This window comes from Protopterus annectens, chromosome 16.part0, assembly GCF_019279795.1.
Source record: "Protopterus annectens isolate FY-2018-M chromosome 16.part0, PAN1.0, whole genome shotgun sequence".
NCBI lineage: Eukaryota > Metazoa > Chordata > Ceratodontiformes > Protopteridae > Protopterus > Protopterus annectens.
Window position 1 is genome coordinate 173,338,282 of NC_056750.1, and position 23,128 is coordinate 173,361,409.

The following is a 23,128-nucleotide window of genomic DNA, read 5'->3' on the forward strand; positions in this document are numbered from 1 at the left end:
AGCATTTTAGAATCAGTTAAAATAAATTACTGGAGCTACAAGGCACAATAAAAACAAGCAGTCAAAACATCAACAATATTATTACAGGCAGTAAATTCAACAGGGAAAGATAGGGACCATTTAAAAGCAGATTAGGGAACACAGAAAATGAATAGGGCAGTGTTATCTGAAAGATAATTTGTCAATATCTCTGATTGAACATAGTACAGAGTTCATTGTCACCTGACTTTCCTGACCATATCAGTGTTGTGGACTGGCAAATCAAATGCAAAGAAAAAAATCTTCATAAAGATTGGATGGAATTATACCACTGCATAAACCAACAATCTCAGTCTAGCATAATCCTTCAGAAAAAGGGGCACTCAGAGTGAAGGCGAAACAGACCTGCAATAAATTGTACCAAAAAGGCAAACTAAACTGAGTAGCAGATTTGAACACGGAGCCATGAGATGAGGGAAGGGCATAAAACACAGACTGAAATTTCAAATGGCTTACCACCACTATGGATCAACTACTTTGTCAAAAAAAATTAATAAAAGGACAGTAGGGCATTAATTACATGAAAATGAAGGTGCATCCAGAGAATTGTGTAAAAGTAATTATAAGTACAAAGGGAACTAAAAGAGCTGGAATACAACCCCCCCCCCCCCAAAAAAAGTGGAAGGGTTACAAGAAGGTAAAAAAATGCCTAAAAATAATTACACCAAAAATCTCAGTGAGCAGTAAACAGAATACTCTAGGAAATGTATATTTAGCAGGAAGGCATCTAAGGGTTCATGGGGAAGAGTGTATAATTTCTGTCTCTTGGGACTCTGTTACTGTAAGCTCAAAGGTTGAATTTATGCAATAAGACATTGTTGTCAAGTAGCAGGTGCAAAGCATTGAAACCAGTCCTGTATGGGGCATCAGTCCATTGCAACACACACACCACAACCCTGAATTGTATTAACAAATAAATTAATGAACAAATAAATATAACACTGTGAAACTCAGATGGAATTCTCCATGTCTGAAGGACAAACTTTTTCAAAATATTTTGTTAAAAACAAACAAACAGTCTCACTTGGTGGGGAAATTAATACCTGGCTTGTTTGAGGTTCGATTCACTAATCCACTGCAGTTAAATCTCCTGAACATCTTTAGCCCCTGAAAAAATAAATTAAATGCACGTTAATACTTCACTTAATGATTTGAACAGAATACATGTGGAATAACTTAGTAATGGTGTGTTTTAGCACTTCAGCCATAACCTATGAATTGCAGCGTTTCTCATAAGACTTCATTTTTAGAGAGTAAATTTTGCTGACAGTGCTAATCATTGCAAGCAGTCTGTGTTCTTATTATATCTGCAAGAGTCTGCTGAATAAGTCTGTTGATGCACTAGATCTACTTCATGCAAATGACAAACCAGTACCAAATATGAGGACAAGTGAAAAAGTACAGGAGATATCAAATGGGAAGTTAACTCAAATATTTGTGCGATACTCAGGTGAACTGCTATCTACAGATGCAAAGTGCCAAAACCACAGATTAAAATTCCATGTCAGCTGATATATTATACTGCCTTCTGGGAAAACGCCACCCAGGCAAATTACTCCCTTGATAAGACACTCCTAACAGTTGACCCAGTAGTCAGAGATCTGTGAACATAAACAGATACCGATCTGGTCTTTGATATGCATCCTATAAGAAAGGACACTGTATCAGAGTCCAAGGAAGTCATCTTGCCACTTTATTCGGCCCATATCAGACTCATCATTGAGTATAATGGCAATGTACCTGACCAGACATATGCATCAGATGAAACACCCACAAAGATTTCTTACCAGGAGAATTCAGGTTATAAACACATTGTCCTATACAGAATGCGTTAAAGCATTATCACTACACTCAGTCTACTACAGGTTATGATAGGCAATCATTGCCTGACATACAAGGCATCCTTGGATCCAGCTCTGATGGGCCTTTTGCACATCCACAAAACAAGCAACATCAGAACCACTAGATGCAAGGATTTAAATTTTCTCTTGTGACATAAGACATGTTGATGAGGCAAATATGTGTCTCAGAGGATCCCATTATGTTGAACATGCTCTCCATCCATGTGAAACAGAGTCCATCCTAACCCTTTTTAAGAATAACCTTGACAAATGGACAGGAAATCAGAAATTTACCCTGGGGTGTTTGGCCTCCATGTCTCTGATAGAGGCATACAATAATGCCCAAACAAACATACCCTCCCACAAATACAATTTCTACAAACTTCCTAACTAGCATATCCTCTCTTAATAGACACCCATGATACATAGGGACACAAATGGGTTAAACTACATAGCTAGGCTTATAAAGACCCTGATGGTCATTAGCCTAGTATATACCTATGAACTTAAGTGTATGGAGGAAGATCACATGAATATGTATGAAATAATAAAAGCTGTATAGATCAGCTAAGCAACAAAAGACTTAGTATGTGGCTGTAATCTACACATTAACATCTACTGAAGAAAGAAGTGAAGAACTGGTTTGATGTTAATAAAAGTGGTCATAGTATATAATCTGTAGTACTTAAACTAGAAGTTTTGGTTGTAGAGGTGTGATGTCCAGCTTTGCATAAGGAAAGAAAAATCACACAAAACAAAAAAATGTTATTCTAATGGTAAACTTTCTAGAAGGGGTAATAACACCTGTAGAATGATGAAGTCTGAATTAATATCCAAACAAAAAAAAGAGGGAGAGAAATTTGACAAATTCCATCAGCAAGGTTAAATGCTTACTATATTATTACAGTTTCATACAACAACCAAAAACCAAGCTACAGAGCAAAGTCGCAAACTCCAAACTATAAAAACAGGAAAACCACCAACAGCAGATCTCACCAAAACACAGTTTGCTTTATTTACTGCTTTCATCCCCACATAAAATCAGGGCTTCATCAGAATAGCTTATGGTATGCAATATACCAATTTAAACTGCAATGATGTCACAGTTAAAAGGTCACAGTTCAAAACAACACCAATTAATACAAGTTTATAAATAAAACATGTTTTGTTCCAATCCTTTTTTTTTATAAATTAATTTTAGTTATTTATTTGATTTTATTTACAGAGAAAATCTATCTAGCAACTAAAATGTGAATTTTCAGCAAAGACCCAAGGAGAAAAGCTCCAAAACAAGGAGAGAAATACATTTTTTACAATTCAAAATAAAAGCATTCAAACATTTACAGAACACATCAAATTAAAGAAATACATGTTTAAGATACTGCAAATAGAATTAAAAATACTAGATTAATATACTTGTATAGTATCCATAGAAGACAGAGACAGGATTGCCTATGTCAAACTAGATGTGGTACAGCTGCACACATTACTAGCTGACCGGTGATATTTTTTGGCAGATTTGAATTGTTACAGGTAATTTAAAAGGCTGATGTGTTTAGAAGTTTGTTCCATGACTTGGAGATGGAGTCAGAGAATAGGTGAGTCACCGTAATAAACTAACATTTGCTAATAAATTAATAATTAATTTCTGAGGATCTTAGGATTCTATTTGGTACATGCCATTGGAAGAGACTTGACAGCAGGGGTATTTTAAGTGGATGAAGTATTTTGTGTGCTGTGAGTAATTGGGAGAGGGTGATGTGTTGAAGTTCAAGCCAGTTGAGGGTACTGACCATCATGGAGTGATGGGAGCAGTTTGGGAGGGTACAGGTACATTTGCTAATTTTGTTTTAGGTACTTTCTAATTTGCATTTGGTGGAAGAGTTTAAAACATAAAATCAAAAGAAAAGAAAACAAACATTTTAAATTGTTTTCCCATTTAAATAGAATCTTTGCTACTCGTACCTCTGCCCAGATTTTTACCTCCAATTTTTGGTCAGTTCATCATACAACTTGTGGTTTTCAGGAAAATCAGACAGAACTAAAAATCACTAAAACTCTGTAAATAATGACAAGACATTTGAGTTTCAGACCTCATATCCTTAAGAAAAATGCAGGATAGCTCAAAATGTGATATTTAAAATGTATTCCTATTTTGAGGCCTTTGCCCCCCCCCCATTATTTTTGTCCATGCCCAGATTTCTTGAGCTAAGGGGTGGAGACGTATGATGCTGCTATTATCAGTCCAACATTACAAAAAAAAATGCCGAATTCCTACCTTCCCTTAAACCTCACTCCTCCTCCTCCTGAACGTTATTATCCATGTATTGTTCCCACAATTTCCATTTACTTCTATGTAGTTTGCTCCATCCCTTTTCTAAAGATCCCTTGTCCAGTTCTTTTATTTCTTTTATAACATTCAAGGCCTCAAATACAGGACTTCCATTTTTTAGCAATTGCTTTTTTGGCAGCCAATGGAATCAAACTTAATAAGCATTTACTATAATCCTGTATTCCAGCTTAAAAGAATCATTTCCTTACTTACAGTCATTTGCTCACCCAATATCTCTGATGAGTACTCAGTTTGGAATTTTTAAAATCTGCCAATTCATTACACAACCAAAACATATGTTCTCAGTTACTTCTTTCTTCAACACACCACCAATATTTGGTATCTGCCCGAGGAAAAAAATATCTATGCAAACACTTCCGTGCAAAGATTCTAAACCTTCTCAAATGTGTTGCATACTTGGGAGCTATACATAAGTCTTCCCAATATTTTCTTGCAAATTGCTCTTCCTGTCTCCCTTCCCCAATATTTTCTAATCTCCACTGATTGTTATAGTTGTAATGTAATATTTTATACATTTTAGCAGCCGCTTCTATTCTAGATTCAACTAAAACCTTTACTACAGCAGGTCTTTCACTTAAAAATTCCTACATCTCTTTCTCTGCACTCTCAGATCAAGCCCTGGTAGGGAAAGCAGTTTCTAGCCTGCAGTCTAAATGTCTTCTTGGTCTCAGCCCACTCTGTTAGCTTTCTTACTAAAGTTATTTGCGCCCAATATCTTGGTTTTTCCAGTAAATTCAGGCTTCCGCTTGCCTCTATATCCCTTCTTGCAGTTATCTCTGTTGGCAAGATCTCCTTTCTCCATTCTTGTATTGGCTTAGTCCTTTGAATGTTTTTTGCTACTTTATGAATATAATATTCTGTATGGCTGTTATTATTCTCCTTAAAGATCTGCACACAAAACTCACACTCTCTGCTTAGGTCTTAAAATCTACCCTGCTTCATCATCATCCCTTTCTACTTTGAATTATAACCTTCGGCTTGTGTTGTATAAGCCTTAACTGTGCAGCTCTAAAATAACCCTCCAAATCAGGTAAACCTAAACCACTTTGTTCTGTTGGAAGGATCAACTTAACCAACTTAATTTTACCTCTTTTCCTCCCAAATAAAATTCCTTCTGTTGTTTATTATGGTCCTCAAATTCTCCTCAGGTTGATAAAAGTATGCCTGACCTGTATACAAGATGAAAGGGACAAACATTTCACTGCCAGTATCTTACTATCCATATTAATAAGTTTCCAGTTTTGCAGGTTTTGTATTATCTTTCATTTAGTCTCTTCCTGCATATCCTTAGCGGACATAACCGAAGGCTTTTTAATCCATTCTCCTACATACTTCATCTTACCATGTCCCCATAAATATGGGTATGCCTGAACCAATTCATGTGTGGGTACATAAATTATGACTATAGCCTTTGCCTTATCTTCATTTATTTAAAAGACCTGAATACATCTCAAAATGTTCCACAACAATATGACATTTTCTGGATGCATCAGATACAAAATAATATCATCTGCAAATAAAGTTATTACTATACCAATTATATTCTTCTATATCCTTGTATTGGAGTCCCTTTTTATAAATGAAATGTTTGCCTCCCCTCTAAAAAAAAAAAAAACACACACGATCTATATCTTTAGCTAGGAGAGACATGAATGCTTTATAATTATAGTTTAAAAATGAAATTGGTGTTTATGAAGCTGGGTCTGAAGGGTCTTCGCTACATTTAGGCAACACAGTCACCACAGGTTTCTTCCAAGATATTGGTGCTTCCTCTACTTTTAAAATACTGTTAAAATCTTCCAGATCGTTATTACTTTTTTTTCCATCCTATTTTCCAAACAAGATTTGTGAATATTGTTGTACATAACAGGGTAAGAAAGAGAAGGGAGGTGACCGCTATTTTCTACTGTAACACTAGCAGGTGCTTTGCTCTGTAAAGAGAGACTGGTTTGCATTGTGTCTTTTTGACTGCAGTATCAATGCATGTATCAAATTTTTAACTTATCAATGATGACTCAGTAATTTGGTGTTGTTGACGTTTTCCAATTTTTGTGTTGCTTAAGGAGATGACATTAAGGTCAGTGTTTTGATTTATGTTTTTAAGAAGGAAGAGGATTAGTTTAGTTTTGTTGGGGTTTAAAAACAACTGAGATTTTTTTAGCCATTTTTTCTATAGAAGTGAAAACTTTGTGTGATGGTTTCTATGGAAGGGAGATCTTGGGTTGAGCAAACTAAAGCTGTGTCATCAGCATCTTGTATTATGGTGCTAGGTTTTGATTCCTTGTGCCTGTCATTAATGAAAATATTGAAAAGTATTGGCCTCAGTATCGAGCCTTGGAAGGACTCCTGTAAGGGTTGGAAGGAATGCGGTGTGGAAGTCATTTCATTTTACAGACAGTTTAGGTAGCTGGTGAACCAACAACTGAGGGAGTTGTGAGGCCTATAAGAGTTTGTCTTTAGAAGAGTAGTTGATGTGAGATTGTGTCAAAGACTTTTGACAATGTCTGGAAAAATTACGACTAAAAGTAAAAACTCACTGAAGTATGCATTCTTCAAGTAATTTATTGAGATTAGAGAGAGGGAGAAAGGACTGCTATAGGGAAACAGTTTGGGAGATGTGTCACTTTTGTGTAATGGAACTATGAAGGAAGCTTTCCACAGGGCTGGGATGTAATTTTCTGTAACAACTCTATTAATTAGGATAGATGCAGAGTAGCAAATGGTGTCAGCACCTACACTGAAGTATTTGGATGGCAAGATGTCAGGAGCTAGTGTTGTGGGTTTCAGTTTATCGTATTTTTTGATAGTATTTGTCTGGATGGTTGTTAGGTTGAGCTGGAATGTGGCAATGTCAGGGGGTAGGTGGAGTAGGTATATGTTGTTATTGTTAGAGTTTGGTAGAGTAGAGTAATGAAGTATTTGTTGAATTTGTCTGCAATGTCCCTGCTGGTTTCAGATGGGAAAGGATTTGGGTGGGCTTTCTGCCCGATTTTAGAATTTTTTAATTTTGCCCAAATCCTTTGGGTTATTTGTATGTGTGGTTTGGACTATGGAGAGGTAGTAATGAATTTGTGCCTTTGCACAGTTTCTAAAGCACTGACATCTATATAGGTAGGACTGGGTCCTAGTTTTGTGCCATTGTTTCCAGGCTTTGTATTCAATCTCCCATAAGCTGTTTAGTTTGATGGGTTATCCATGGGGCAGAATTTATTTTCACTCTGTCTCAGTGGGGCTTGCTGGTATAGTATGGTTAAGAAGGAGTTATTACAGTGACAGACAGCTTCATCTAGAGGCAGATATTTGAGCAGTTCCCAGCCATACTGTTCAAGTATGTCATTAAATTTGGATTTATAAAAAAATGATTAAAATTTCCCACAGAGTAGAAGTATAGGGATTTGAGAGACTTGGAGTTTGTTATTGATGTAGGTGGGGTGTTGATCACCGAGAGAGCGTCTGGGAGGGTGCTGTCTAGTTTAATTTTTTTCAAACTTGGTTGAGAGTATGCAGTCTAGTATGGCTGCTTTTTTGGATACTTTATCAAACTAAGTTGTTGTTGCAGGAGTTGAGTAAAATAATAGAGGTCAATATTATGGGGTAGGCTTAGCATAGATTGGACCTCCAAGAAACCTAAGGTCACCAAGCATGATGGTTTCTTGGTTGAAAGTAGATAGAGTATGTTTTTGGTAGTCTTTGCATTGATGGAGGAGGGAGATGGAGGCGGCTACAATGATTATGGACTTCTGATTGTTTAGGTGGAGTTTGGCGATTAGTATTTATTCACAGTTGGGAGGTGGGTATGGATTTATAAGGTAGCCTTACAGGATGATGGCCCTGCTTCCAGTTTAAATATTCGGTCTTTCCGAATGATGGAACAAGGAGGAATGATTTCTTAATCTTTAATTTCAGGTTTTAACCAGGTTTCACTGATAATCAGGATATGCGGTTGATGGAATTCAATCCATGCATGAAGGTCTGATATCTTACTGCAGATGTTTCAGGCGTTGAGATGATATACTTTTAGGCTGAAGGAAGAAAGCAGGCTTTGTTGTGTTTTAGAGGAATGTTAGCAAGGGGAGTATTTATGTAGAGGGTCTGAGCGGGTTTGGTGTTGGATTTGTTTAGGTGGGGCTAGTGTTAGGCCAGGGTTGTAGTGTACATCTCTACTCTCTATTAGTTAATTAGGATGTGTGGTGGAGTTTGAGGTTATGGAGAAGTACTTTGGTACTATTTTTGCACTGGAGTGTGAGGGTTTTGTACTTGGTGTTCGTTAGCAATGTATATTTTTTGAGTAAGATTTTGTCTATGCTGAAGAAGGAAGGACAAATTAGGGAGTTGTATCTCTGGACAGAAGGTAAGTAGGTTTTTGTGGAGTACATGGTTTGAGTACAAGTACGGCATGATTCATAAGTAGCTAAATGGCTTAGAATACTTAACATTACTTTTACAGAAGAGTATAGAAAAAAAAATTAAAGGAAGAAAACTACAAAAAATATTGGGATACACCTAATGAGTAGGGGGTTGATAAGAGAAAGACAGCGAAAAAGACTGCTGTTTTCTGATTTGTACTTAATTTATTAGGTTTTAATTGATTGGCTATATTGGCTGGTATGGGTAGGTTATGGCCAACAGAGTTTATGATATGGGGGTGGGTCAAGTGATATACTTGGCCAATAAACGTAATGATATGGGGGTGGGTGGGAACAGTAGTAAAGCTGCTTATAGCCGAGTGGAGCAGGGCTAGTCTCCACAGAAGAGTCTGGTCCTGAGCAATGTACAAAAAATGTTTATTCATCAGCAAGGTAATCAAAACCTAAATGTTGAAATATTCTTTATTCTATGTTTTTTTTTTATCAAACAGGTTACAGGATTGTTGCTTGCTATGTTTCTATAGATCTGCTTAGTTTTAGGGAGAAAAAAAGACTGAAATGTAGTATATGTCTTGGGGTAACCAGGGAGAATAATTGCAGGGGATAGCTGCTCAACTGAAGACAGGGCAACCTATTACAAGATACAACAGAAAACAGTGCATTTAATATACTGTTTAGCAGTAAGGTAAGATCAGCTGGACGTGGGAAAAACTGGCTCTATAGACATACCCAATAGCAACTTGACATAAGCCACTATTTTCTTGCTCTATTAATGTCTTTGCTTGGTTTAAACTTTCCTGATTGGCAGAATAATCATAATGGGCAAATCCTGTCCGAGATTCAGCTGTGAGGGATGATCAGACACCTAATAGTAAGTAGTGGGAGATGGCTAGCTCTCCTGTGTTGAACAGTTGGATTCCTGGGGGAGGGCTCTAGAGATGACTGCTCTATAAAGCTGGATAGCAAAAGATATTAATTTATACAGATAATAAATACTATTGTGATGGATAATATGGGGTGAGTGAATGTGCGTAAACAGTCCTGATATGTAGTGGTTTCTTTAAGCAGGTTTTTGATATCATTAAAAAGTGGAAGGAGAGCAGTGAGATAAAATGTGTGGATATGGGGGGGGGGGGGGTTGTGAATTGCGTGTTGGAGGGGAGCAAAGCAGGCCACACCTTCCACTAATGTGGGAGACAACCAACCAGTCTGGGCCTTCTCAAAGCCAGTTATTATTGCACACCCAGTCCAACAAAAGTAAACAAATATGGTGTGGTGTAATAAAAGTAAACAAATAGCCTGTGGCAGAGTTTTGCTGAGGCTGTTAAAGACAGAAACTAAAGGTGAAGATATACCATGTAAACTAGTGATATGGCAAACCCGCATAATGGGGAGCAATATGACTGCACTGATGTACCATTGTGTGCTCAAGAATGCTTTTATCCAATTCCGTTTTTGTTTATAAAAAAAAAAAAAAAAACATTTAATATTAATTGTATCATTAAGAGCAGGGAGTTGACTGATTTCTGGTTTTGTCTGCCACCTGGTCTCTCTTGCTTCTAAGCTATTTTTGAAATTTCCACGTTTGAAATCACTTGGTTCATGATCTAAAATACTAACATAAAATTTTCCATCTCAGCAAACCAAGGAAGGCCTACACAGATCATTCCTGTATCTTCAGCTGGTAATGTTCCTACTTTGCAGCCTGTGTGTATTAATCCCAATATAAAAAAAGTGACTACACGTACCACATATTCCGATGTAAGCAACTCCAAATGAACTACAATTACAATGGTATGTTAATGGTAATGTACGTTCAACGTGAGGAAGAAAAACAAATGGACCCTCAAAAATATATTTACAAACATTGCAAAAACTACATTTAAACATCCTACATGGTTTCAGTGGGTGGTAAATGTACTACAGTTTCATTCCTCTCTAATAAACATTTTTAATTAAAACTTTTGGAAAAAATGTTGGTGAATCCCCTACAACCTTAAATAAATCTACACTTTCCTTCAAAATATTACAATTATTATATGCTTAATGCCATAGTTGTCTACTGACATATCCAAGCACACAGAGCTTCCAGATGGTTTGTTTCCAAACATGGTAAACCTCACTTGTTTTAAACCACCTTTTATTACAGGTGGAAAAAAATATATATAATTTTTTTGAGCTACTTCATTTAATGCTGGACATCAGCAATTCTTTCTTATAGCCTCTTTTCAAAAATAGCACAAATATAAACCCTACTTCAACATAAAAATCTGTCGCCTGTGGTCAACCCAGATGCTCGAATTATTTCCAACCTTGGGTATGTTTCACTTCTTAAACAAAGGATTGCTACTAGAAAAATGAACTTGGCTATTAACAAAAGTTGAAAACCAAAGAAACCGAATCAAACGGGAGAACCTCTTGCTGTGAGGTAACAACACTACCGCCGAACCACCGCAGCATACTGGTAAATGAAAGTATCAATTCAAGTAACAGACAGATACTGTTGATATTAAAATTAGAATGTTCTGAATACACAGATAAAAACTGCCTAACAAACTATCTTCACCAACAGGTATAGTTATGAACAAAGAGTTGATGTCTAATGTAAAGAACACAGTTTCAAAGCCATTAAAAGAAAAAAAAAATTGTATCTTGTCTAAAACATGCCAGAAGTCTTTAATGCAACTCCCTGCAGTCTGTAGAATGGGGATGAAAATGGCATCTAAAACAGAAATACCTTCAGTAACACTACCACGACTGCAGACAATAGGTCTAAATGGTAGGGGATACCCAGACTTATGGACTTCAGGAATGTCAAATAAAAGGCCTATTCTAGGGTGCTCAACACCAACAAAGGAATAAACAAATAACCCTGCTGAACCAAGTCTAAAAGAGTGCAGTATTGTAACTGGAATATGTATCCCACAGATTGATCTTCCAACTCATCTGTATTTTCTACTATGCTTTCCACGACCTTTACATATTTGTCATGATACACAGTGACAAAGGCCCACCTATGTCAGCTCTTGTAAATGTCAGAATTTTAAAAAGGAATTCAGAAATGAGCTTTTGTTATTGTTTCTTGAAATTTAAAAACGTGTTTTAGGTGTATATTTTAACAACCTTCTAATGCCATTGTCACAAGAATCCTAGAACCGTTGTAAAGTAGAAATAAGTGATTGGTTGAATGTAGAAGTCTTAATAAACTGATTATATTCATTCCTGGTATTGCTAAGTAACTATGTCAAATTAAACTTTCTAACAAAAAAATCTTAGGTTAATAAAAGCTTGTGCTAAATCTCTTCTTGTGGGTAGAAAAGAAAAACCTCAACAAGAAATATTTAAATGTTCAGAAGTAAATGTTTCTCGGGTAAAATTAAAGACTTGCCCACCAACTTGGAGAGAACTATAATCCAAAAGGGGCTTTAAATTCCATTGACGCCCCCCTGCATCTTTCTCGCCTGCTCAAATACACTAGAGTTGTACTGGCAACTGTACTTAGTAGTTCTTATGTATGAAGAACTCTCTGTATTGTACCCTATAAAAAATTGTCAAGTGTCATTTGCCCCGATTTCTTCCACTTACTCTCTCCAACTCTTGAGATAAAAAAATCATTACTGCTAAAATGCATATTGTTATAATTACAGGAAGCACTTGCTGATTGTTCTAAATCATGACTGTTTTTGTCCCCTTTGGTGGATGCTAAACTACTCCCACATTGCTTGACACGTCATGTTGTTACCTGGAAGATTGTATGCTTCATTATTAGAATATGTTATTTGGTCATCTTTTATGTGTTTCTTCTTTTCTGTAACTGTCTTGGCATAGTTCATAGGATCACAGGAGATTACTAGGCTGTTGACCAGGAGTTCATTTTAAGCCTAGCCATTTCAACCCAATGTAATACTGTAGAAGCACTATATTAACTGTCTCATAATCTGAAAAAAGTGGCGAGATGTAAAAGATGCATGCAAACTAGTAGTAGGTTTCCTGGCCTCCTGCAAGACCGGCAGCACATCCTCAGAAAAAAAGGTGTCTATAAGGGATCAAAACCCTATTACCCACAATGTCAGTTGAAACGTGGACAGGTGGGGACCCCTTGTCTTGTGTGATTAGATCCACCCTGTGAGGTAACTTGCGACGACTGCCCCTGGCTAGATGCAGAAGTAGAGGGAACCAGTGCTGTTGCAGTCAAAAGGGGGTCACAAGATTTTGGGAACGTCCTGTTGAATCTTGAATAGGACTCTCTGAATGAGGGGAAGGGGAGGGAATGCATAAAGAAACATCCCCTTCCAAGAAAATGAGAGGGCATCCACCTTCCAAATCAGAGGACATGGGACTCTGGCACAAAACAGCAGAAGTTATGTGCTCAGAGAGGAGGCAAAGAGATCCACTTGAGGAGTACCCCACTGGTGAACAATGTCCAGAAACGCATCCATGTGACGCATCCAGTCATGGGAGTGAGAGAAGGACCTGCTCAGGCTGTCTGCCACAAAGTTCTGACCTGAAGGAATATAAACTATCTGAAGAGTCACTTGATATTGGAGAGTCAGATCCCAAATCTGGAGTGCAGCTGGCAAAGACAGTAAGATCTCATATCCCCCGTTTGTTGATATACCACGACTGTGAATATCTTGAGAGGCCCCTGAGAGAAGAGAGACTGAAAGGCCTGAAGAGCCAGCATAAGAGCCCTCATCTCTGATGCTGATGTGGTCCCTCCGCTGACGAGGCAACCACAATCCCTGAACCTTCAGAGAGCTCAATTTTGCTCCCCATCCCACATCTGAAGCATCTGAGCAGAGCCCGAGAGGAAACAGGAGGTTGAAAAGGGAGACCTGGATTCAGAGACAACTGCTGAATCCACCACAGAAGTTCTTTGAGACACGAGAGAAGAGGAACAAAGTCTACAGGATGCGCATGCTGAAACCACACAGACGTGAGAAAACACTGGAATTTCCTAAGGTGGAGTTTGGCCAGAGGGAGCATCAGAATGGTAGAAGCCATGAACCCCAGAGCCCTCAGAAACTTCCTGGCTGTAATGGAGGCCAGGGGAAGAATAGTTTGAAAGAAAGAAATGAGACAATGCCTTTGGAGGAGCCAGAGATGCTAGCACTGGCACCATGCGAATTCTGCAACCCAGAAAGACATGATCCTGAGTAGGAGTCAGGGAAGACTTCTTGAAGTCGATTGTGAACCCCAGGCTCTGAAGAAGAGAAATGGTAAAATGGAGATTTTGTTAAAGGTCCTCTGAAGATGCCTGAATCAGCAGGTCATCCAAATAAGGAAAGATTTGGATCCCTTGAAGCCTGCAAAAGGCAAGGAGCGAGGCATTTGGTGAATACCCTTGGGGCAAGTAGAAAGGCCAAAGGGCAAAGCACAAAACTGAAAATGCCAAGAAGCAACAAAGAAATGCAAAAATCTTCTGAAAAGAGGATGGATTGGAATATGGAAGACAAGGTCCAGAGACACCAGAAAGCCCTTAGGGAGCAAAAGAGGAATAAGGGCCTGAAGGGACAACATCTGAAAGGAAGGTACCCTCAGAAAAATATTGAGATGGGAAAGGTCTATAATATGCCTCAAAGTACTCTTTTCTGGGCACTAGAAACATTCTGGAATAAAACCCTTTCCCCCTTTGTGACACAGGCACCTCTTGAATAGTACCCTGAGATAAGAGGTCTTGAAGAATCTCTGGGAAAAAAGGAAGTTGTTCCTGAGGATGCTGGGGAATGCCCATAAAAGGAGGGTGGGAAATCCAGACCATGAAGTACCCCTGCCGAATGACTGACAGAACCCAAGAATCCTGGGTGATTCGGAGCCAAACGGGAAGAGAAAGAGGAATGTGGCAGGGAACAGAAGGATAGTCAGACAGCATCTAATTTGGCAGGAAAGGAAGGCTTAAGAATCCCTGCAGTCTGAGTGGCCTTAGCAGGAGGAGTCCATTTACTACCCTTTTTACCTTTAGGAGGAGGGCAAGATCGCCTACAAACAAAGGCTGGCTTAGAAGGGTAGTTCCACTGAAATAGAGTCACAGGAGAAACAAAGACATGCTTAAGGTCCTGTAAGGTCTTCTCCTTGTCCTGAAGAAACATAAACTACCCAGCAGCTGCTTCACTAAACAAGAGTATTATCCAGAGGAGCATACACCAACTTAATCATTAGGCAAAAGTTGAAGCCTAAGCTAAGAATACCTCCTCAGAACTGAACCAAAAGCAGCAGCCCTAGAAGAGGCATCTGCTGCATCATAACTACAAACTACCTAAGGGGAATTCCCAAGCAAGGAAAGAGCTGAAAATTTACACTCAGAGTCAGGAAGATCAGAAAGAAGCTGACAAGCCTGAGAAAGAAAAGCCAAGACATACCCAGAGATATGGGTCTTATAATTAATAGCCCTAAAAGCTAGGTAGCCGAAATATAGAACTTCTGGCAGGCAGCATGTCTGACAAGCCTTTGCAGGCATCTATTTTGGGCATTCAGAGGGAACCATGGTTGACTGTTTCCGAGAGGTCCCGAAGTTTCTCCTTAGGGAAGAGGTTCCTACTACTGTTGTGGAATGCCATCCTGAATCTAGGACTTCTCTGGTTTCCAGGACGGATGTCCCCTTGAAGAAACAGAAAATTAATCATGTTTCGGCAGCTGCTAGGGATCCGCAGAGTGAGTGGCAGGCCTTTACTAAGGGGTTATTTAATGCTTTACTGGCATTGAGGCCTCCTCAAGGGGTTTTGGTTCCTTCTCCTCCTCAGTCCTCCTCTTCCCCTAAAGTCCCAGGGAATTGCATTCTTCTGAGGTGGATTCTAATGATGACCCCCATGCTTATTCTACCCAGATTCCTTCTCCTTTAGACTATGGGTCTGAGGAAGAGGATTCTCATACTCTAGATCCAACATATCCATGGTTCTACTGGTTTTGTCAGAAGGCAGTAACTTGGACGAAGGAAGCAGTTGAGACAGCTTATCAGAGGCTACAGACACGAGGTCAGCAGCAGGACATTTAAACAAAAAGGAGCAATCCTCAGATACCCTATAAAGCCTATCAAGACTTCTTGGGAGCAGGGGGCAGAGAATCCGGTGCTTTAAAGGCATTGGAAAAAGCATACAATAAAGCAGGCAAAACAGGAGGAATGGCCGTGGGTTTAGGAGATTCCATCTGCAGTAACTCATAGTACCGCTTATAGATTCCAAAACCTGGGTACAGTCCCACTTAAAAAATTCCATCATCCTAGAGATTGTGTCCCCAAAGGAAATTTCCTCAGAAGGAGTATCTAGAGCACCGGCCTCCAACCCAGACGTGGTAGAAGAATCTGACAAAAAAACTGGGTGAGCCTCCAGGTTCATAACAATCTTGGGAGAAACTCCCAGCAGAGGCTGGACAGTGGAAGATTCCGGCCTTACCTTATGCACCTTCTTCTTCTCTGACGGCACCAGACTGAAATAAACCCAGGGGAAACCACAAAAACGAAGCCACCCTGGAGGACTCCTAATATTAGCAGGTTATACAACAAAAGAAAGAAAAGCCGGTTAAGTAGTAAGAAGGAATGTGCACAACAGAGAAATAAGTCCCTCATTAGTCTAAACAAGTTATTCAGGATATTAGGCAAGTTTCTGAAAGCAGACTGAGGTAAAAATAGCCTCCAAAGCTAAGGATAACCATAATGCATTTTTCAATTATATCCTCAGTCTTAAGGGCAACACCCAACAATGTATGGAATTAGTTGCAGATAGTATCTCCTACACTCAGCCGGAAAACATAGCAAATCTGCTATCACCTCCCAATCACCCACAGTTCTCACAAGAAAAACAAAAATACCCTCCACCACTCCACTGCCAATTATCAGCGAAGAACAGGTTGCCACAGCGCTCTCTAAAAGCTAAAAACACAGCTTCAATGGGGCCTGACAATATACCAGGCTGCCTCTTAAACAGCTTGAATCAGGACATCAGGCCCATAAGTATCTCTATGTAACCACAGCCTCTGGACTGTCTTTGTCCTGATTGTTTCATCCTATTGCATAAAGGGGGATCAACTACTGACCCGAGAACTTACCGACCCATAAGTTTGACTAGTCTTATATGGAAGGTCATGGAAAGAATACTCATGGACCTGATAAATAATGACATATGAGACATCTAAACACTGGATCTGACTCAATTTGCCTTTGTCAAGGGCAGGTCAAGCCTACCAAATCTGGTGATTTCTTTGAGAAAGCCACTAAGGCAATGGATGAGGGTAAAACCATACACACCACCTACATCAACCTGGCCATGGCATTTGACAATTCCCCACTCAGGTATTTACTCACAAAACTGGACATAATTCCCCATATCACCAGATGGATGGACAACTAGCTCACAGACAGGACACCAAGTGGGTGAATCCAGATCCAGCAAGAGGCCAATAACTAGTGGTGTATCACAGGGCTCAATACTGGGACCACTCCTACTTGGAATATACTTTTTTCTAAAGTCAAGGCAAATGTGGAAGGCCTCCGATAACAAAAGTTTGCCAATAACTGCAAGCTGGGAGCAATCACTGAATCACCCAACAATGTAGATATCCTTCAAGACGGTACAGATCAGACAAATGATTGGTGAGAACCATGGCCTAAAACTAAATGCAAAAAAATGCATTATAAAACCCTTTAGGAAGTTAAATACCTCCGCAAATTACAATAGCATGCCCCTTAGGGTTGGCTCAGAGGTGAGAGATCTAGGTACGTAGACAGATAGTAGCCTGAACTTTGACTACCATGTGCCCAGTGTCACAGTGGTGAGATCTTTTTATGTGGCACAACTTATAAGTAAAGGTATGGCATCCAGATTCAAGGAAATTATAGTCCCAGTGTACTCAGCCCTCATTAGACCAATAAATTGAGTACAGTGCATCATTTGGCATGTACTTGACTAGGCACTTAAGCAGCTGGCGTGACCTCAGAGGTTCATCACAAAGACAATACAGGGTGTAAACATGAATTAGGACGACAGACTAAAAGCTCTATCCTTTTACTCTGTCTCATACCAACCATTAAGGGTTGACCTATGTCTGTCTGACCTACAAAGTACTCACAAATCCAGTCGTGATGGAGCTGCTACACATTCACAAATCAAACAGTACTAGGGTCACCCAATCTACGCTTATAAATTTAGTCAGCAACTCAAATAAAACATGGAGGGACAGATGTGTTCCAATACTACTATCAAGTACGACACAACCAGCTAAAAACAAAACGTTTTACTAAGCGCTTTTTGTCTTGCTTACAGCAAGACTTCTTCAGATACAAAACAGTACATATTTCCCATTTTTACTTTAAAACCAACCAATCATACTAGTGCCTCAATTACTTTAAAAACACTCCAGTTTAACCATTTCATTCCATGAACCTATCCTTCCCCGTTTAAAAAGAAAGAGAGAGAAACAATAACGTCATGCAAAGGACTATGATTGAATTCATTCATCTTTTCCTCTCAAATAATATTTAATGTACAAACTTATTTTTACTAGTTACATCACGTTTCTTTAAACACTACTTGACAACATTAGTAAACTAGAATTTAAGAAATAATTTAATTTAACAATAGATGTAAAATGATTTGCATATAGTTAGAATGGAGTGTTTTTAAACTAATTGAGAACTAGTATGATTGGTTGGTTTTAAAATAAAAATGGGAAGTATGTACCGTTTTGTATCTGAAGTCTTGCTATAAGCAAGACGAAAAGCTTATAATTTTGTTTTTAGCTGGTTGTGTCATACTTGATAATAGTATTGGAACTTTGGTTGCGTCTATAACTTTTCCTGGTCTGTGGAGTGTGTTGGAATATGGCTACAGAAGGTATAAGCAACAGCCAGCCTTTATTTTCCCAAACGGGTGAGATTGGGAATTTGACAATGATTATTAAAATGCTTTCTCAAAGAGTAGAAAGCTTAGTGACTAAATTAGACGCAGTAGTGGAATCCAGCTTACAATTACAAGGAATGGAAATGAGTGTAAGGGAGAATAAAATGGTGAATCAACCCAGTTTTCCATCAGGGCCATTGAACCCAATGGAAGGGGACATACCCCTCAATGACCACCAAAATACAAGGGTAAATGCCTAGGACAGAATACAACCAGAGGTAACAGGCTCCTCGGGGCTTATTGGAGCTCAAAGACTCCATGCCTGGCTTAATGAATCCCCTATGCTGTGTATGCAAACAGACAGACAACGAGCAGAGCGACCGGCTGGAGGAGCCAACAACTTGGCAGGTATTCTAAAAGACTCAAGTTAAAGTGCACACAACTGCAATTGGAAATTAGGCTATCGGACCTAGGGCCTATACATGCATAGTCATAATGATTCCCTGGCTATTGCTTCCCACAAATATTTACTTTCCTGGACCCCCGTCTAGCAGGGCTACTGATGTGATCCCCGGGGTGAATTTCCTATCTCCCATCCAATAGTCAAGGTTCCTCTTGAAGAGGGCCATTGAGGTGCTCTGCTGACATGTATGGGCAGCCTATTCCAGAGTATGGGGAATCTCTGGGTCAGGAACCTATCCCTCCAGCATGTTCTACTCATCGTGATGACAAAGGTTAAGATCCCTGGAGCGTGTGGCTCGAAGGGATTGGGATTTCTTTAAGTGTAGCATGTCCAACAACTCTGGATTTGACATGGCTTTGTATGTTACTAACGGCAGAGATCGCTTCTGAGTAGGCGATATGCAACAAGAGTATAGCTGGAGTTTCTTTAGATGGTCAGCATAAGTCACCTGCTTTAAGTCTGTGATTCTTTTTGGGAGGAATTTCTGCAGCCTTTCTAGTTGTTGCAGATGTCTTGTGAGGTACATACCAAACGAGGCATTGGCTTCCGAGTAGGCGATATGCAACAAGAGTATAGCTGGAGTTTCTTTAGATGGTCAGCATAAGTCATCTGCTAAAGCCTGTGATTCTTTTTGTGAGGTATTTCTGCAGCCTTTCTAGTTGTTGCAGATGTTTTGTGAGGTACATACCAAACGAGGCATTGTATTCTATAATGGGTCTAATGAGGGATAAGTACAGAAGGACAAAGACCTTTTTTCTGAATGAAAAGCCCTTGGTGATGAGGTGTGCCAAGTAGAAGGATTTTCTAACTGTTGTGGCTGATAACCACATAAAGGTGAAACCACTGCCCACTAGTGTCCCTAGGTCTCTTATCACACTTTCAGTGTTTAGTGTACTGCCACCTGTGTGGTAGTTCACAGGTATGTGGTTTGTTTTTTCCCCAAAGAGGACAACTATACATTTTTTGGCATTTAGCTTGAGCCCATGGCTCTGGCAACAGGCATCTGTTTTGGTAAGGCCCTTCTGTAATATATCCACATCATTTGGGGATTCAAGAACGACTCCCAGCTTGCAGTCATCTGCGAACTTTGTAAGCCAGAGACCCTTAGTGTTGGCCTGTACTTCAGAGAAGTAGATGCCAAACAAGAGTGGTCCCAGAACAGAACCCTGTAGTACACCACTTGTCTGGAGCTGGATTTGGAGTCGGCTACTTTTACAGTGTGCGTTCCGTCAGTAAGCCAGTTTGCAACCCATCGAGATACTTGGGGATTAATGCCCAGCTTAGTAAGTTTATCTATGATTCCAGAGTGGAAGATAGTGTTGAAAGCCTTGGCGAGGTCTAAGTAGGCTGTGTGAACCACCTTACCCTCGTCCACGGCTCTGGAGACTGATTCAAAGAAGTCGATCAGGTTCAGGAGGCAAGATCAGCCCTTCATGAACCCAAACTGGGTGGGGTCCAGTGTTTGAAGGTTGCCAATGTCTTTGTTTATGACAATACGTTCCATGGCCTTGCAGATCAGGCTTGTCAGACTGATAGGGCAGTAGTTCCCGGGATCCAAAGTGGATCCCCCCTTGTGGAGTGAGATGACTGTAGCTATGCGCCACTCTGTGTGGATGAAGCCTGAGGTGAGGCTATGATTAAACAGACTCACAGGTGAGGTGGCAGTTCATTTTGTGGTTCAGGCAGTACACAGTCCAGGATGTCATCTGGTCCCATGGATGCCGTATTCTTGGCTTTAGAGAGTGTGTTTTTTTACCTGAGTGGGCGTGATTACCAGAATTTGGCATTCTTTCATTATTGAGATGGGCCTTTTAGGATGTGAAGTTGTCACTGAATCTATCTGCCAAGATACTGGCAATATCCTTGGGATCAGTATATCTAGTGCCATTCTGCTGAATCTCAGAGCAGATCTGACTATTGCCATTTAGATTCTTGACAGCTATAAAATGCCTTCTGGTTGTCTTTGGAATCTTTTCGTAACTAGCTTTGGAAGATTTTAAGAGGGATCTCAGCTTTCTACTGAGGCTGGTGAGAGAGTTTGAATCCTGGGTTCTTCCTCTTTTCTGACAGGCAGGGGACCACCAGATTTTTTTTTTTTTTTGTTAAGAGGACAGTGTCTTGGTTCTATTTGGGATGGCTCGGACCATGCACGAGTGAATGTGCTCATACAGCACCTTAGTGTAGGATTCAGCAGTTGAACTTACAGTTCCCATCTGCATGGGTGTCATGAAGTTTGTTACTTCTGACTTGAGAAGCATGAAGTTGGAGTATACCTTCTTTAATGTATTCATGGAAATAATGTCCCAAAAGGACTAAGAAGTTGGCAATATCAAACAGGCTTAGTGGAAGGGTCAGTGTTCCACCAGGAATGGGTTAAATTATTTAACAGACATGAAGTGGAGTTGCCTGATGACGTATAAACATTATCAAATTTTGGTTGACCAGCTAGTGAAAGAAACAGTAGAAATGGACAATATAATTAAAACGCATACAAACTTTCTAAGGTATAAATATGGCTATGAAAGACTGTTTAGTAGCATCGACCAATATATGCTGAAATTAAAAACTACGAAAGTTAAAAAGTTAGATAGGGATAGACAGGCATACAAACAAGGGACAGCCTGCCCTAACCCTCCCACCTTGCAGAGATGGAGCGCGATTAGACAACAGCAGAATTGGGGTGGGCTAACAGATAACACTGGAGAGACAGGTGCCCCCATAAACAGGGAGAATGGTAGAGACATTGTTGAAAACCAAGAAGGGTCACACAGAGAAGTAAGAGGCTCTTGAACAGGAATAATAGTAACACAGGGCACAAATCAAAGACATAATGGGGAGGATATATCAAGTAACGGAAATTTTTCGAACCGAGGGCAGAGCCAAAACCCTCAGAAAGAACAACAGCAGCAAATGAGCAAACGAGGAAGAAACCAGCAGGGGAGGTAAATGTAAAGGAAGATATAAAGAGAAGCAATTGCGACATTAAACAAAGACTTTAGAATTTTTTATTTTTCTAACTTGCGTAATGAACCTGTTTTAATAGGACTATTTGCCAAGGGGTATTCATTTGTCCCAACACTTACAGCAGACTTTGCAAATACGTTGACTGATTTTAAACTTATTAGGAAACTGAATTTAACTTTGTTACTATGCCAAAATGAGTTTAGGATGAAGGAATACAACACAGCAAGTACGTATAACCCTCCATTACACCCTGCCTTGATATCTTTTGAACAAATGTGTGAACTTGACATTCAGAACCGTTTAGGAAAGGGTAAAAAATATAACACTGACCGACTAACATAAGCCTAGAGGAAAAACAAGCACTAAAGGCGTTGTAAATGTTACCTATTAAGGTCATGAAGCCTGATAAAGGCGGTGGCTTGGTTATCATGGATAAGCATTCTTTCTATGTAATTTTGGTTAAGTATTTAGGTAATGATGCATATATATATATATATATATATATATATATATATATATATATATATATATATATATATATATTGGTATCGAAGCATGAACTTAATATATGTTTTTATACGGAAATAAGCTACATTGAGTGGTTTCTAGATGTGAGAATTGATATAGAATTATATAACTACATGACTATGCCAACACCCACCTTGTTTGGGATATCTAAAATCCATAAAAATATGGAAGACCCACCCATGAGGCCATTAGTGGATGCTAGGAATAATATCACATATGTGGGAGCAAAGGTAGTAAGACAAGTTATTTAAGAAATATGTTAAGCAACAGGATCAAATCTGTAAAGTAGTCATGGACCTTTCTTGACAACATTAGTAAACTAGAATTTAAGAAAGCATTTAAATTTTTAATAAGAGATGTAAAGGATTTGTATTCCTCTATACCCCATCTAGAAATAGAATGGGTAAGCTATATGTTAATAAAAAGAGGCGCACCCAAGGAAGAAATAGAATTAATTGAAGACCTTTTGGGAATTATTCTCACAAATAACTACATTACCTTTAATAATAAATTCTACCTTCAAAAAGTAGGGGTAGTCTTGGGATCCCCTTGTGGAGCAAGTTTAGCTAACCTAGTAATGGCATATTGGGAGCATGAATATATCAAGGCAGACCAAGTAATGAATAAAATATACTATTTTACAAGGTTTTTAGATGATATGTTCATAATTATAAAGTGAGATGAAGAAACAGCGGAAAAATTAGTGTCACATTTCAACACTACTACTGAATTTCTATGTTTTA

General features: G+C 39.1%; 1 protein-coding gene across 3 annotated transcripts in view; it reads right to left on the minus strand.

The window, feature by feature from the left end:
* LOC122790711 (von Willebrand factor A domain-containing protein 5A-like) overlaps nucleotides 1–23,128 on the minus strand; it is a 1,391,420-nt gene that overhangs the window by 1,363,617 nt on the left and 4,675 nt on the right. For all 3 annotated transcript variants that reach the window (XM_044058264.1, XM_044058265.1, XM_044058267.1), the window contains exon 2: nucleotides 1,083–1,146. In XM_044058264.1, the coding sequence (XP_043914199.1) occupies nucleotides 1,083–1,137 (55 nt within the window). In that variant the 5' untranslated portion in view covers nucleotides 1,138–1,146. The remainder of the gene's footprint in view (nucleotides 1–1,082; nucleotides 1,147–23,128) is intronic.